We start from the raw sequence: 14,152 nt of genomic DNA, 5'->3' as shown, positions 1-14,152 counted from the left end.
GTGTTTGCATGTGTGTGTACATGTGTGTACGTGTTTGTATGTGTGTTGGGTTGTATATATGTGCATATGTACGTGTGTGTTGGTGTTGGGGTGTGTGTGTTGGGGTAGGCTTCTCTCCTAGTGGCTGGACAGAGCATTCTCATGATAACCCTGTGTCTTCCAGTTCCAGAAGTTCCGGGAGCGATTGCCGCCTGCCTTTTTTTCCCCATTCAGAATTGCTGCCCAAGGTATTGTTTGTGAAACCAAGTGCAACTTCACAAAGGCCTTCCAGCTGAGCCCTGGGGACTATGCAGTGGTCCTCTCTACACACCACAAACAAGTTGAGTTCCTGCTACGAATCTTCCAGAAAACACCCAACAGTGACAGGTACAGCATCCATGGGATGCCGAATGTTTGTTTCTGTTGAATTGTATGAAATCTTCTGTGTTCTGGGCACTGTGTTCAAACTGCACTGTGGCCGAGGGGGACGTGGCCGTGGGCCTTGAGAAGCCCACCATAAAGGGTGATAACAAGGCCTATGAATTGATGACTCCACAGCCAAGAGGGTGGGCCATTGCTAGGTGCAACATTCACTGCAAAGAGCAGACTGTAGTGTTCTAGGAAGTGGAATGTAGTGGCATAAAGAGGAAGATCATGTGGGCAGAGAAAGAAACCTTAAGTGAGAGGGAAGGAGGTGACAAGGGGCTTTTTAAAGAGTGAGAGGTATCCGCTGTGAGTATGGGAAGATGCTTTATGGTACATGTGTCAAGTTGTTTGGGACTGGGAGACAGTGAAAGGTGGGCTCAAAAGATCATGTCCAATCAAGTAGGATCTTGAATGCAAAGTCTCTGGATCAAAACTTGCATCAATAAGAGCTTGCTCTGCTGGGTACCTTATTGGGGCAAGAAGACATCACCAATAATCATGCTGGTCATGATGGTAGCGTGGGTGAGACCTTCTCAGCCTAGCATGCCAAGCAGCCAGCATACTGTCAGATAGTGGAGGAACATGACAGACCTCTGCCATGGAGCCAGTGGAGGTGACTTAAAGGTGTATCTGATTATGAAAGGAACCACTTACCAATGATCGGCAAACCAGTCCAGGTCCAAAGCTGGACACAAGACCACGGAGCTTGACTGCCTATGAACTGTCATAGCTCTCCATGTCACATCCAACAGTGCTGAAAACCCCATTCAAGTTGGCATGGACACCCAGTGCCACCCAGGTGTCCTTCACAGACAGGTGTCCTTTGCATAGTGAGCTGACCATTGTATCATCTGATCCCCTGTTCTTCTAGGCACTTAACTGGCAATTTCAGCTTCACGTCACTGAAGGTAGGTGTGTAACAAGGTTTGGCTAGTGAATGTCACTGGCCATATCCCTTCCCCTGGAGTTCCAATCTCCTTCATTGCCCCACCAGTGATTGATGAAAACATTACAGTGGGTCAAAGAGGGCTTCAAGGGGAGGAGGTAAGACTGAGAGCAGAGGTGCTGAGAGAGAAGGCCAGGCCCCCAGGGCCAGCCTGGACACAATATCTCCCTTCTACAACCTTTGATTTCTCATTCCCCTAAAGGATTTTTCCCACTGTCTGATCTTTATCTCAGATCTAGGTAGAGTGGTTGAGTCCTTGCTGGTGGCCTCCTTCCCCAAAAGCTTAATGTTGGTTGTTTCCCTTTTGGTCCAGGAGAGTCTCCCAGAAGATATCTCCCCAAGAGTCATTTTCCACAGATATGTTCAGCAGGTACAGTATTGCATTGGGGGCCTTATGTAGGACTGGGGCTGGAGAGAACCAAGGAAGAAAGACTTTCCTCAGGCCATATCAGAATTCAGAGAGGAAAAACAATGTGATGGATCATTCTATTAGCTTCTCTTTCTCTCCCCCTGGATTGTCTCCAGAACTTCTTTAACTACCAAACTAGAAGGGGCGTCCTCCTTGGAGTGGCATCCAGCTGGCCCATAGAACTTGCGAAAGGAGGGGATAATTATAGGAAGTGTTCAGGGAATGTGTCGCCTTTTGAATCTTTAAACAAGCAATTGGCACTATTCTTTGAAATCCTTCCCTCTCCCACTTGGCCACCTCCACTCCGACCTGGCGTCATTCTTTCTTGAGGCTGGCCAGGTGCAGAGAGTACCAACGGCACACTGCCTGCCAAGCCACCTATGGACACACGGGATTTGCCTAATGGTTTAATAAACTGTTATAAAGAACTCCCTGACTTGTCAGGGTAAGAGCAGCTGCCAAGGGCTCCACACGAGGGCCTTTACCATTATTAATCACATTGGCATGGGAAGTGGAAAGTGATGCAGTCACAGGCACCTGCTGACTTGGTGCCAGCAGAGGAAAAGGGCAAGGATTGTGAGTCCTGTCTTTTCGTTCCATGTGCTGGTAACAGGGTGCTGGTAACCTGAAGAGAGCCAGGGCCCAGCAAAGAGACACATGGAGAAATGGAAAATAGGAATGGGCACAGAGGGTGCTTGCTGTAGAGCACAGCTGAGTTTGGACCCCCAGGATTCAGCCCCCGCCTCCACCCAGCACTTTGAAAGATGGAATCCAGTGACTCAGAAGCACTTTGCCTGATACACTCCAAGGCCAGCCAGGATATTTGTCTCTAACCCTTGAGCTCCTGAAGGCAGAGATGACATCGCATGCATTCCTCGTCCCCAGCACTGAGCACTGTCCTTGATCAGGAAAGGTGCTCAATCATATCTGTGGAATTGAATTAAGACAGATGGGCTCCCCCAGAGCAGGTGCCCAGGCCAAGGTTAGCTCCCATGTGGTGGTCAGCAGGGCCTGATGAGAACACCTGATTCCATGCCTCTTTCAGGGCAGGTGGCAAATTTGCACATGTGTTCTGTGCACCTGCACCTTTAAAATAAATTACCATTTGTCAGATGATGACATGGTGCAAAGTCTCTGATCACCACTTTGCTACTCAGTAGCCAAATGCCTCTTCACATATTGTGACCATGGGGCCCCTGGGGTGATGAGGTGGAGACACAGGGGGGAAGGGACACAGCCCCTGTTCACCCCTCAACCCTGGGGGGTGAAAGGCACTCCTGGCCTAGTCCTGTTTGGTTCCATTCTGCTTAACCTGCAGACTGGCTTTGGGGCTGCAGCTTCCACAGCAAGTTTAAAGAAAAATGTTGATGCATGCATCCACCATGTCCCTTCTCCTCATCACTTATATGAGTTTAACTTTTAATTAATGAAATGTCATGTCCCTACCTCTCTTACAATCATACTAATGGTGCTGACACTTGAACTAGGTTCTGCCTGTTGGAAAAGGACCAGCTGGAATTCCTGGACAAGTATCCTACATTTAATCACCAAACACTACCAAGCACTAAAGACAAAGTACCATGCTAAACAAATGTTAAAATATTTATTTGTTTGACAGCCAGAGAGAAAAGAGCATTAGACAGGCCTTCCATCTGCTGATTCATTCCCCAAATTAGCTGCAATGACTGGAGCTAGAACTGGCCCAGATCAAAAACTTAGAACCCAGAATACTACCTGGGTCTCCCTTATAGGTGGCAGGGGCCCAAGCATTCTGTGCATTAGCAGGAAGCCTGAATCAGAAAAGGAGCAGCTGGGACTCCCAGCAGTGGTCCAATATGCCATGCCAGCATTGCAAGCTACAGCTTAACCTGCTTTGCCATAATGCTAAGCACCAGCTCTGGAGGCAAATCTGCAATCTGTTAGGAATTATTTAATTATTTAATTAAGCAATTATCATCTCTGCCCCACCTCTATTTCCTCCAGCACTTCTGGCTGGCTACAATGTGCAGAGTCCTGGGCAGAGGCCATCCTGGGTGGGGAATTTGGTGAAGGGAGCTGACATCGTCCATGCTCCGACACCACTTTTGATCCAGCGTGGGCTTTCACTTGGAGTCCCTCATTGATGAGCCAGTTGCTGTCAGTGTGAACAGTCAGGATTCAAAGTTCCTTTGAAGAGGAATGCAGTGGGTGTTGAGCACACCACACCAACTTCTTTCCCTAACCCGACAGGGTGATGTTGGGCAGGTGTGTGTGTGTGTGAGTCCTGGGCACAGATTTCCAACATTGGTGCAATGCTTTCCTTGGGTGTGGGAGTCTTCCTGGGAATTTTGCTTAAAGCTGAAACGCCCCATAAGGAAAGGCTTGTGGCAGTGGGGGTCGGGCAGGAGGCTGTTTCTCCTGCAGTTGTGACTGGTGAGAGCAACCCTGGCAATTGTAAGGGACAGCATGTCTGTCACTTGTTCTGGTTCTTGTCATCTGGTTCTAGAAGATGCCCAGAAGGTACCTACTTTTCCCTCCCCCAGAGCCACTGCACAAAGCATCTGCTGAGAAACTTCCTGCCAGGGCCAGCTCCCCAAGGAAAGGCTCTTCCACATGACAGTTGTCACAACCTCCCCTCAGCTCTTAGCAAGGTGTGAAAAGCAGCCACATGTACACATAGAGCAACCTTGCCACTGCAAAATCATCAAAGACATTGTCCATCAAATTGTTCAAGGCCCCAGGAAGAAACAAAGCGAGTGCAGTTAACTCCTCCAGACACCAGGCCGGGAGAGGTTTCTCTTCCCACAACCTCAATTGCTTCCTACGTTTAATCCCAGGAAAACCATGACAGCTCCCTTTTTGCTTCAACAGCTACTGGGAGACTGATGCTCAGAAATGTATGCCATTGCAGCCACTTCCTGCAGCCTTGATTTCTGGTATTTCTAATGCCTGTTGTCACAGTGTGCACACAGATACACATGCAGTAGTTGTATTGTCTTAGTATGTGTCTGCAGGCAGAGTGGGAGCCCACCTGCAAGGCTGAATGGATGCACCCAAAAGTCGTTATTCAAAGGACTCCCTGCACCAGCAGCAGCAGACAGCAGGCCCATAAGGGTCCCAGTCCAAGAATGGATGGAGTGAGACATGCAAGGCATGTGCCAAATGTCACAAGTGGTCAGCACCCCAGATGTTCAGGGGAAGGGATTTGGGGCCTGGGATAATCAGGGAAGGCTTCAGGAGACAAAGCCAGCCAGGTACATGGGGGAATGTGAGTGTTCAGAAGTCACAGTGCTCCTTCGGAGTCAGGCAGGTACACACCCTGGGTCCCAGCCCCGATCTGATGCCTGCCTTCTTCCGTTGTTTGTGCCAGGGATCAGAGATGGATGCTACCGACTTGCAGAGCTTCCTCAACCAGGAACTGCTGGAAGGTACGGTCATGCTAAGCACCTGCTAATCCCAGCCCCACCTTGCCTCTCTGCTCCCCTTCAAACACAAGTTCTGTCCTTCCTGTTCTCCCTCCAGGACCTACTGGGGATGTGTTCTCCTCGGATGAGTGCCGCAGCATCGTGGCTCTGATGGATGTATCCTTTGTTATCTTCTCCTCCCCCAGCCATCCCAGGGTCTTCTCCAGGGGCCTAAATAAGGCTCACCAAAGAGCTGGGGTCTCATGGATTCTCTGCGCTCATTAGTTTTCCAGACCAACCATAGCCACTGTGGCAAAGTTAACATCAATCTAGCATCTGCTCTGTGCCGAGTCACACTGATCCATCTGAGCATGTTTTCCTTTCAATTCTTGCTACAAACTCTGTGATGCCAGCTGCATTACCTCATCCTACAATAAGAAAAATAGGGCTCAGAGATGAGAGAGGGTGAGTGATTTGCCCAAATCACACAGTTGGGCAGAACTTGTGCTGCATTTGAGGTCAAAAGGTTCAGGTTTCCAAGTTTATATTCCACTCTTCTCCCGCACCTGCTCCTTATATCCCAGTGGACAGTATTTCCCTTTCTACCACTTCCTTTACCCCTGGATGGATCTTCCCTATGAAGCTGCTCAGTCAATACAGCAACCACATGCATGCATTTCTGCTAATATACTGCCTTGGCAGGTGCAGGAAGTGGGATGAAGTGGTTCACCCTTTCCATGGCTACAAGTGACAGAACCAAGCATCAAGCTCCCATTCACCTCCTCTGGCCTCCACTTTTACTTTCCAATGAGCTATTCTCCCCCTGCCTTCCTTATCTCCCCCACAGACAGGAGAAACGGGCTCCACAGGTAGCTACCCCCTGGCCTCTGCCATCCCACTCCCCACTGGCCTGTGTGTGCTGTCTCCTGAAAGACAGATCACCCAACCAGCACACTGTTTAACAAGGCTCGATTGGCAACACAGAGCCGGCCATTGTCGAACAAGAAACTTTGTGATGAAATCATAAATCAGGCCCTGTCTCTGCTGGCTGTGAGGACAGCAGGCAGACACCGAGCAATCCTCCAGCCTGGGGCAGGTATGCCGACAGCCATCATATGGGCTGGACCGAAGCAAAGCAAAAGGGTCCCCTCAGCCCTTCCTTCTACCCACATGTCAGCTCTCCTTCCTAGTTCTCAGAATTCTCCATCAGTTGTCCTTGAACTCATCTTGTGAGGTGACCAGGACTGGTTTTAATACAGTGTTTCCTGCACACACTAGTCTTGGGGTTCCAGAGTTACAACCCTTCAACTCCACCTGCTGAGGTTGTGTCCTGGCCTCCTTTCTTACCAGCTGATTAAAGTGATGCCAGCCTCCCTTTCTCAAGCCTGCCCTCTTCCAGTTGTCCATCTTTCTTTGGAAAGCAAATCTATGTCGGCTTGCTCTCAGACGCTTTTGGGTACCTGCTGATATGGGGCCATGTCCAGGTGAGGTCAGATCCACAGGTTTACCAGCTGATGGATGGAGCGTCACAGCCCTCCTGCTCTTTGCGCGCTGCACTGGTTAATTCTTAACTACCCTGGCAGCTGAAAGTGAATGGACGCCTCGACGAAGAGGAGTTTGGGAGACTGTGGATGCGCCTGGTCCACTACCAGGTATGAGCAGCTTCTCTGTAATGGACTCTCCTGGGCCCTCCAACTTGGCAAATATTTCCTGTGTCAGGGTAATCCTTGCAAAAATAGAGGTACTCTCTCATGTGCCCTCAGAGCTCACAGAGTTCACAACACAGGGTGGTACAGGCAGGGACAATGCAGGGAGGAGTCACCAGGCAGGATAGAGAAGGGACTCTGTCTAGGCCCGCTGGTCAGCCTGGGCCCCCTTCTGTCTCCCATGGTTCTTTCCGGCCTCCCCCAGCCCGCTAGCCCAGCCCAGCCTCTCCTAACCCGGCTGCTGGAAGAGCTGTCTGCAGCAGAGACATGGGCTGTGGCCTCCGCTGCTTGGGACAGAGACCAAACTCACTGCAACGGCGCCTGAGAGAGAAGTTTGCGGTCCAGGCAAACTCCCTTTGATTCACTCCACTCTGTTCTGAGGACCCCACCTGCACATACCTTATGATGCCCCTGCCCCTACTCTGACCCTGGCAGGTGCCCCCACCCCCACCTCTAGAGTCCAACCTCACACTTGTACCTTTTCCTAGCTAATGCCTCCAGCTCTCACTCCCGCCATGATCAGGGCAAGCCACATGGGTCATCTTACTTGTTGTACTTACAAACAACTGATGTTATTCTAAAAGCAGTGCCTGCTTGTTCACCACAGGAAGTTGGAAGACATGGGCAGGCATAACTACCTTCAAAACAGAAAATATAATCTTGCCAAACTGTTAACATCTCACAAATATTCTTCAGAATTGTTTCCTGTGTTGTGTAAATGTATAATCTGGTTTTTAAAAGTCAGAATCCCACTATGTCAATCTGCTAGCTACATCTCTAAATATTAGTTCTGAACTTTTTAAAAAGCAGAAGTCCTCCTGTGAGACTGTGCCAAGAGCGATTATCTGGTCTCTCTCCTGGGGCCATTTGATTTCTAATGAGTGTCAAGTATGGCCCCTCCCATCATTAAAGTCCTTTAGGGCAGGGGTCTCAGGCTCATCCTCCCCCCACTGCCTTCTAGACAATTCTGTGAGCAGGTATTCAACATTGCCTTATAATGACCTCACTCAGAATTACTCAGAGTGAAGGGCTGAGAGCTGAGAACCTAACTGACAGCACTCTGCATCTTTCTTACATTCACCAAAAGTTAACTGAGGCCAAGTGAAAGCTTGAGAGGCTGTTTTCCCTGTCACTGCCTCAGTCTCAAACCTGCATGGGGGCATCTCCTTGGAACAGCAGCTTCGGGGCACAATTGGAAGCCCCAGGTTCAGTCCTGCATACTCAGTGCCAGGCAAGTTGCTTGAGTGTACTTGAGTGCCTTTTCCTCCGCCCTCCTCCCTTCGGGCTGTTGCTGGTCAGGCTTGCAGGAGGATTAGGAAACGGCACAAAAGCCCCAGGGCAGGGGCAAGAGCCTCTGAGGGGAGTAAGCCAATGTGGAGACCACAACAGCGTTCTCACCTGCTTGCAGCGTGGGCCACGCGGCACTCCCTCCCGTGCAAGCCCTGCTTCTGAGCACTGAAGATTCGCTCACTTAGTTCTTACAACAAGCCACGAGGGAGGCACTGTAATTAGCCACGAGCTTCTGATTAGAGGACAAGGGTCTGGAGAGGTCTCTGCTGGGCTCAAGACTCACAGCTGTGAGAAGTTGAGGTGGGGCTTAAACCAGGGCAGCTTAGTTCTACACTAAACTAAAATCCATAGAGAGCTCCACTTTGCTCCAAGCCAGCACTGTGTGTAGGGGTGGGAAAGTGCACCCGGGGAGCCAGGACTGCACAGCTCCAGGAGGCGGTCTGCTTGCCAGGTGTGGCCATTCTCGCCTTCCCCTACCAGCAGCCCTGCTGCCTGCCTGCCTCTAATCTGACTCCTCCCAAGCTTCTCTTCAGGGGTGCTGCTCTTCTGGGGTCTGCCACAATGCTGACCCCCCTCTGGGCACTCAGATGAGCTTCTTGTTTCTTGTTCCATGTCAGCATGTTTTCCAGAAACTCCAGAAGGGTTCTGGGGTGCTCCTGAGCTTGGACTTATGGAAGGCCATGGAGAGCACAGGTAATGTGGCAGTTAATGGGGCTGGGGGGCTTTCAGTTACAAGGTCGGGGGCTGTGGGGAGCAGGGAGTAATGTGTGCACATACTGGGGCTGTCAGGAGGGAGCAGGGAGCTGTAGCTTGTTCATTCATCCTGTGAAGTGTACTCTGGCCTCGGTGAGCTTCCACACTCCTCCCACCCAAACCTGTGTTCTTCCTTGCTGGTCAAATTTCCCTACTACAGCTCTGACTGTAAGAAAGAAGGCCTACCCTAACAGGAATGGCACTCACCTTGGCAGAAGCTCGCCTCTCTCTGTCTGGGCCATTCATTGGGGTTAAATACTCAGAAGCAGGCTCCTCATCTTTCTTCTTTTCCTTTACTGAAGGCTTAGGACTAAGTTAAAATGAATGGCATCCACCTGCTCTGAGCAGGCAGCCATGTCCTGTCCTGGGATAATGAGAGCAATACTGTGGGGTGTAGGAGTTCCTAGTTCACCATGAGCTCCCAGCTGATTGTCTCCAATACCCTGAAACCTGGGGTGGGAGGGAGGGCAGGAACCATCCATCACCTGTAAATTGGCTGCCTCAGGGTGAGCCCAAGAAGAAAGTCCCTAGAATTCTCTGAATTCTCTGAACTGGCCTGGAGATAGGGTAGGAAAAGCTGGTCCCCCTATGTGCACACAGAGCCTCCCTTCAATTCGTCACAACCCTGGACGCCAGTGCTTGAAGCTGAGCGTGCAGCTGAATTCCCTGCAGGGCTCATTAAAACGCGTGCAGCTGAGCCTCCTGCAGAGCTGGGGTGGGTGGGGCTGGAGCGACTGAGCCTTTGCTTCTCTAACAAGCTCCCCAGTGGTGCACCTGCCTCTACTGAGGTAGCCATACTTGGAAAACCACTGAAGAGTCAAATAGAGAAGACATCAGGAATGGAGACCTCACTGCTGACTCCAGAATCATAAAAAGGGAGAAAAGTACAAGTTCAAGTGCCAGTCAAAAAGCTTCGTGGCCAGGCAGGTCACGGTCACTTAAGGGGGTGATTTCTGAAGGTAGTGAGCTGGGGAGTATGTACTCTGTGCCTAGAGGCATTCAAGTTCACATCTTTCTAGCTCTGCTGGACAGACCAGGCGTGCCTCCACCAGCTTTAGCTCCTGGAGCATAGTGTCGCCTTGTACGATCCCCCTTGCTCGCCTGAGCTTGCAGACCCAACCAATTGGTCAGTCTTCAAGAAGTGCAAAGCGGCCAGGCCACAGCAAGCCAGGAGTTTCTCTCCTGCCCACCTGAGGCCATCTGCCGAATCTTGTCTCCCCTCCAAGGGCCAGCCTCTCTCGGCATGAGCAACCCAGAACTGAATCTCCCTCCTCTGGTGACCACTGCCACCTGACCCAGCAGCTCCCATTCCTGGAAGCCCAGGCACTGGCATGGATTGGGAGGGAAGTTGTTCTGCAAGGCAAGCAGCAGGGAGAAGCCAGGCAGAGGCAGGGCTAGGAACAGGCCCCAGTGCCCTGACAGCTTGCATGTTGCGTGGAAATGCTCCGAGTGCTCTGATGGTGGCTGCATCCCCAAGGGTCAGCATCCTGAGTACCCTGACTGTTTTCTGGCCAGACTCCAGCACCAAGGCCTGCCAGCCACCAGGGAGGGAAGACAGCACTGGACAGATACTGAACGGGATTGGTGGGGAAAGAGGGAAGAGTGGAGAGGCTGCGGGGCACTCAGGGGCTCCCCCCACTCACCAGTTCACCCATGTGGCCCCAGACTTCCTTGTAGGGATCTCCGTCGATGAGGAGCTGCTGTATCGCATGAGCCTGCGGTACAGCGACAGCTCAGGCCGTGTCAGCTTCCCCAGCCTTGTCTGCTTCCTGATGCGCCTGGAAACCATGGCAAGTGAGTAGTGGCCCTAGGGTATGGGCTGCAGACCTTGGCAGTGACCAAAAACTATGGAATAGGGCCAGAGAGTACACTTCTGACCCAGCCTTGGACAGGCCCTCTGGGGGGTGGGGGAGGAGGGTCGTTACCCCTGGTCCAAGAGGATATAGCCTCTGAGCTCTGAGGCCACTGACAGTGTCACTAGTGGCCCTGGCCTTGAGGCTGCCTCCCTTACTCCCCAGTGCGTTTCCCTGTCTCTGTACCTCCCTGTGCCCTATTAGAGTGTGTTGATAATTGCACTGGCTGTGACAGCTCTGGTCTCTGCTGAGGAACACCCTTCCCTCCCCTGACCATGTCTGGGTGGGAGCTATCCCCAGACTCAGAGTTGGAGGGTGTGGCACCTTGTAGCGGTCTAAGCTTTTGTGTTGACTGAAGCCCCAGGAGGCCCTTCTGCAAACACACAGCTCTGAGTAGCCACTTGATCATGACCAAGAACAAAGCCCAGCATGAGCCAGAGAGGACTCGCCCCAGCCTCACTTCAAGGAGACCTCAGGATATGAGGGAGCACCCCTTGCCATGCTAAGAGAGGAATGTTAACTCCCATCAAGCTGAGTGTGGGCTTGGGAAAGCCCAGGGGGCCAGGCGGCAGAGGAGAGCCCTGGGCTGCCCTCCATACACAGCAGGACGCAAAGCAGAAGTGGACAGCAAGTCAGCCCCACCCCATGGAGGAAGGCCATGTGGCCTCCATCCCTGGGCCCTGCCCTGATTAGCCCCCATCCCTCCGTCTCCCAGTCTGCTAACACCTTTGCTACTTTGTCCTAGAGATTTTCCGTAATCTGTCCAAGGATGGAAAAAGACTCTGCCTGACAGAAATGGAGGTGAGATGTTGCCGCAATCCCCAGCCACCTCTCTCCTGGTCGGTTTCCTGGGGCAGCTTTCTCCCAGAGGATGCTGATCCATCCGTCAGAAGCAGCCAGGCTTGCCGGCCCCCCTGCCTCCAATTACTGCCTTTATATATTGCCGGCTGCCAGGCTGCTGCAGGATCTTGGCAGACAGATTTTATTTTTTTCCAATAGCTTAATAAAGCAGAGGATTATGTGGGAGTCATAAATCCAAGGGGGAAATGCGGGAACAGCCGCGGAGCTCACTGTACATTAAACTGACTCCCATTGAATTGTGGAGCCTCCGCACCGGCCGGCTGGTTGACCTCAAGTGTACCTGTCAATACCTGACTCATCGGGGAGGAGCAAAAGGTGCATGCCACAGAGGGCTCTGAGACCCTCCTACTTGGCTTGGAACTCGCTAGAAAGGGGTGATGACACTGGGCTGAGGTCTGCCCTGGGAGGAGGGTTGCATGCTCTGCCCTGTGCTGGGCTAACGAGACGAAGGTCATGATTCTAACAGTGGCACTTGTTTCCCAGTGGATGAACCTGGTCATGTATAACTGAGGAGAGAAGACAGCCAGTGCAGGTAAGACATGGGGGTATCCAGATCGGCGCTTCCTCCCAGGTACCGGTCCCCTTCTCCTCCAGGGTAGGCAGTGCCCAGCTGCCCAGGGCTCCTGACCTTCATCACCAGTTCTGGAGTTTTCTCTCATGCTGTTGCTAGAAGGGACATTAATGGGAAGAAGTGGCCAGAGAGTCATGAGTGAAGAGTTTTGAAACTAATTCAGAACTCCAGAGACCAAGAGGCATCCCTCACTTTGGGCAGGGCAGGAGAGCTGGTGTGGGTAGAATGGTGTACACCAGTGGGAGTGGTCGGGTCCAGTCTCAGCTCCTCTGTGGCCCCACTATAGGATGAGCTGACTGTATCTATTGGCATCTGTGTGTGTTTGTCTGGTTAGTATGGGTGTGCTCCAGAGTTTGTTCTCATTGGATAGGCCCAATGTTTACATAGGCCCGCACCTGCAGAGGCACAGCCTTGGTGGATTGTTCCAAATTCTTCCTGATTTAGGAGCTCAGTGGTGTGTACACTCTCTTGGACCTCTCCAAGTGGTGGATGTTCCTCCACCAAGGAGCTCTGTACCCATGCCTCTAGCGCCACCCTCGGAGCCCCCGTGGAACTACAGGCTATGCTACCTTAGGCACCACCAACCCTGGAAGCCTGGCTTCCTGAGTTGTAACTGTGGATTCTCACCTGGGACCCATCGGTGACCATTGTCTCTGTGAATGTGGACCATCTCCATCCACAGCCCTGTGATTGACACCCTCTGAAATACCAATGTATTCATGAACAGCATTTGTTTACTCTCCCAATCATGTGCTTTAAGATTCACTTACCTATTTGTAAATAGATGACAGAGAGGTAGAGAGAGGGAGGGAGATAGAAACAGATCTGCCCTCTGTTGGTTCTCTGCCCAGATGTCCTCAAAAGCCGAGGTGGGCTGAGCTGCAGCCAGGAGCCTGGAACCGCAGTCTTCCACGTGGATGGCAGGGACCCAAGCCCATGGGCTGCGATTCATTGACTCCCCTGGGGTGCATTTTCAGGGGGCTGGATCTGGAAGCAGAGATGCCAGAACTCACACCAGCACTCTGGATAGGAGATGCTGGCATTGCCAATGGCATCTCAACCCACTGGGCCATGAATTGTGCTTTGAAATCTACTTCACCCTCTCCCCAACAAAGCGATACTCTAGCAAAAACACTTCCTGGTCCCTCACATGTTAATACACATGTCAGAGATCCCAGTTAACTTAGTTGAACTTTACTTTCCTAGATTCTTCTTTTACCCCTTCTTTACAAGACACTTAACCACTTCTGATTTTTTTTTGTGCCTATTAAAATCTGCATGATTTATAGAATCAAGAATGATTCCTCAATTATTATCTTTATTTTGGCATGCAGGTCAAATCTATTTTTTTAAATAAAGGGGCCCAATGCCATCTTAATTTTGCCACCTTTCCTCTTCTGAAGTTTGTCTCAGAAGTAACAGGCATGTTTGCTCATGCCTCTCCTCTCAGAGGGCCAGCATCTTTAGGCACAGCCTCTGACTTTACCTACTGTTGTACATTCTTTCATCCTTGGCTCATGGACAACTTGACACGATTGGAAGCAGGAGAGTGAGGAAACTCTGCCGGCCACCTTCATCTGTAGCCACTTTCCCCCTTTCCCTGTTAGCGCATCCCTGGAGAGGTGTTCTGCATCGTCCCTTCCACTTTCCCAAGGAGCTGATTGGACCAGCTGTCTTCTCTCTGTCTTCTTAATACTAAGCCCATTTCTCTCTCTTCTGGAGTCTTCCAATTCCCATTTGAATATGTCTACTTCCCAAATTTCTTCAAACTCGTATTATCCTGTGGCTACAACTCCACCTTCTGTCTCTCATTATAAACAAACTTGACTGCAGGGGCCCATTGTCTTGTTCTCACCTCCCACTGCCCCTCGGATCTACTTCAGTTTGAAATTCTTAAATGATAATATCATCACCACCACCATCATCTCTCTCTCTTTCTCTGATTTTTGCATAGGCTCCCAGTCTGAATTTCATA

General features: G+C 51.2%; 1 protein-coding gene across 1 annotated transcript in view; it reads left to right on the top strand.

Annotated features, from left to right (window-relative positions):
* CAPN13 (calpain 13) overlaps positions 1-12,116 on the top strand; it is a 45,718-nt gene extending 33,602 nt beyond the window's left edge. Inside the window, exons 11-20 of the mRNA XM_040993974.1 lie at positions 164-366; positions 1,277-1,313; positions 1,665-1,721; positions 5,110-5,167; positions 5,262-5,320; positions 6,727-6,795; positions 8,757-8,832; positions 10,558-10,686; positions 11,491-11,546; positions 12,090-12,116. Coding sequence (XP_040849908.1) covers positions 164-366; positions 1,277-1,313; positions 1,665-1,721; positions 5,110-5,167; positions 5,262-5,320; positions 6,727-6,795; positions 8,757-8,832; positions 10,558-10,686; positions 11,491-11,546; positions 12,090-12,116 — 771 coding nt within the window. The remainder of the gene's footprint in view (positions 1-163; positions 367-1,276; positions 1,314-1,664; positions 1,722-5,109; positions 5,168-5,261; positions 5,321-6,726; positions 6,796-8,756; positions 8,833-10,557; positions 10,687-11,490; positions 11,547-12,089) is intronic.
* Positions 12,117-14,152: the final 2,036 nt, after the last annotated feature.

The sequence above is a fragment of the Ochotona curzoniae genome, unplaced genomic scaffold, assembly GCF_017591425.1.
Source record: "Ochotona curzoniae isolate NIBS_2020 unplaced genomic scaffold, NIBS_Ocur_1.0 contig_883, whole genome shotgun sequence".
Lineage (NCBI taxonomy): Eukaryota > Metazoa > Chordata > Mammalia > Lagomorpha > Ochotonidae > Ochotona > Ochotona curzoniae.
The sequence above is the reverse complement of the archived record's forward strand: the minus strand, read 5'-3'. Positions and strand labels throughout refer to the sequence as shown.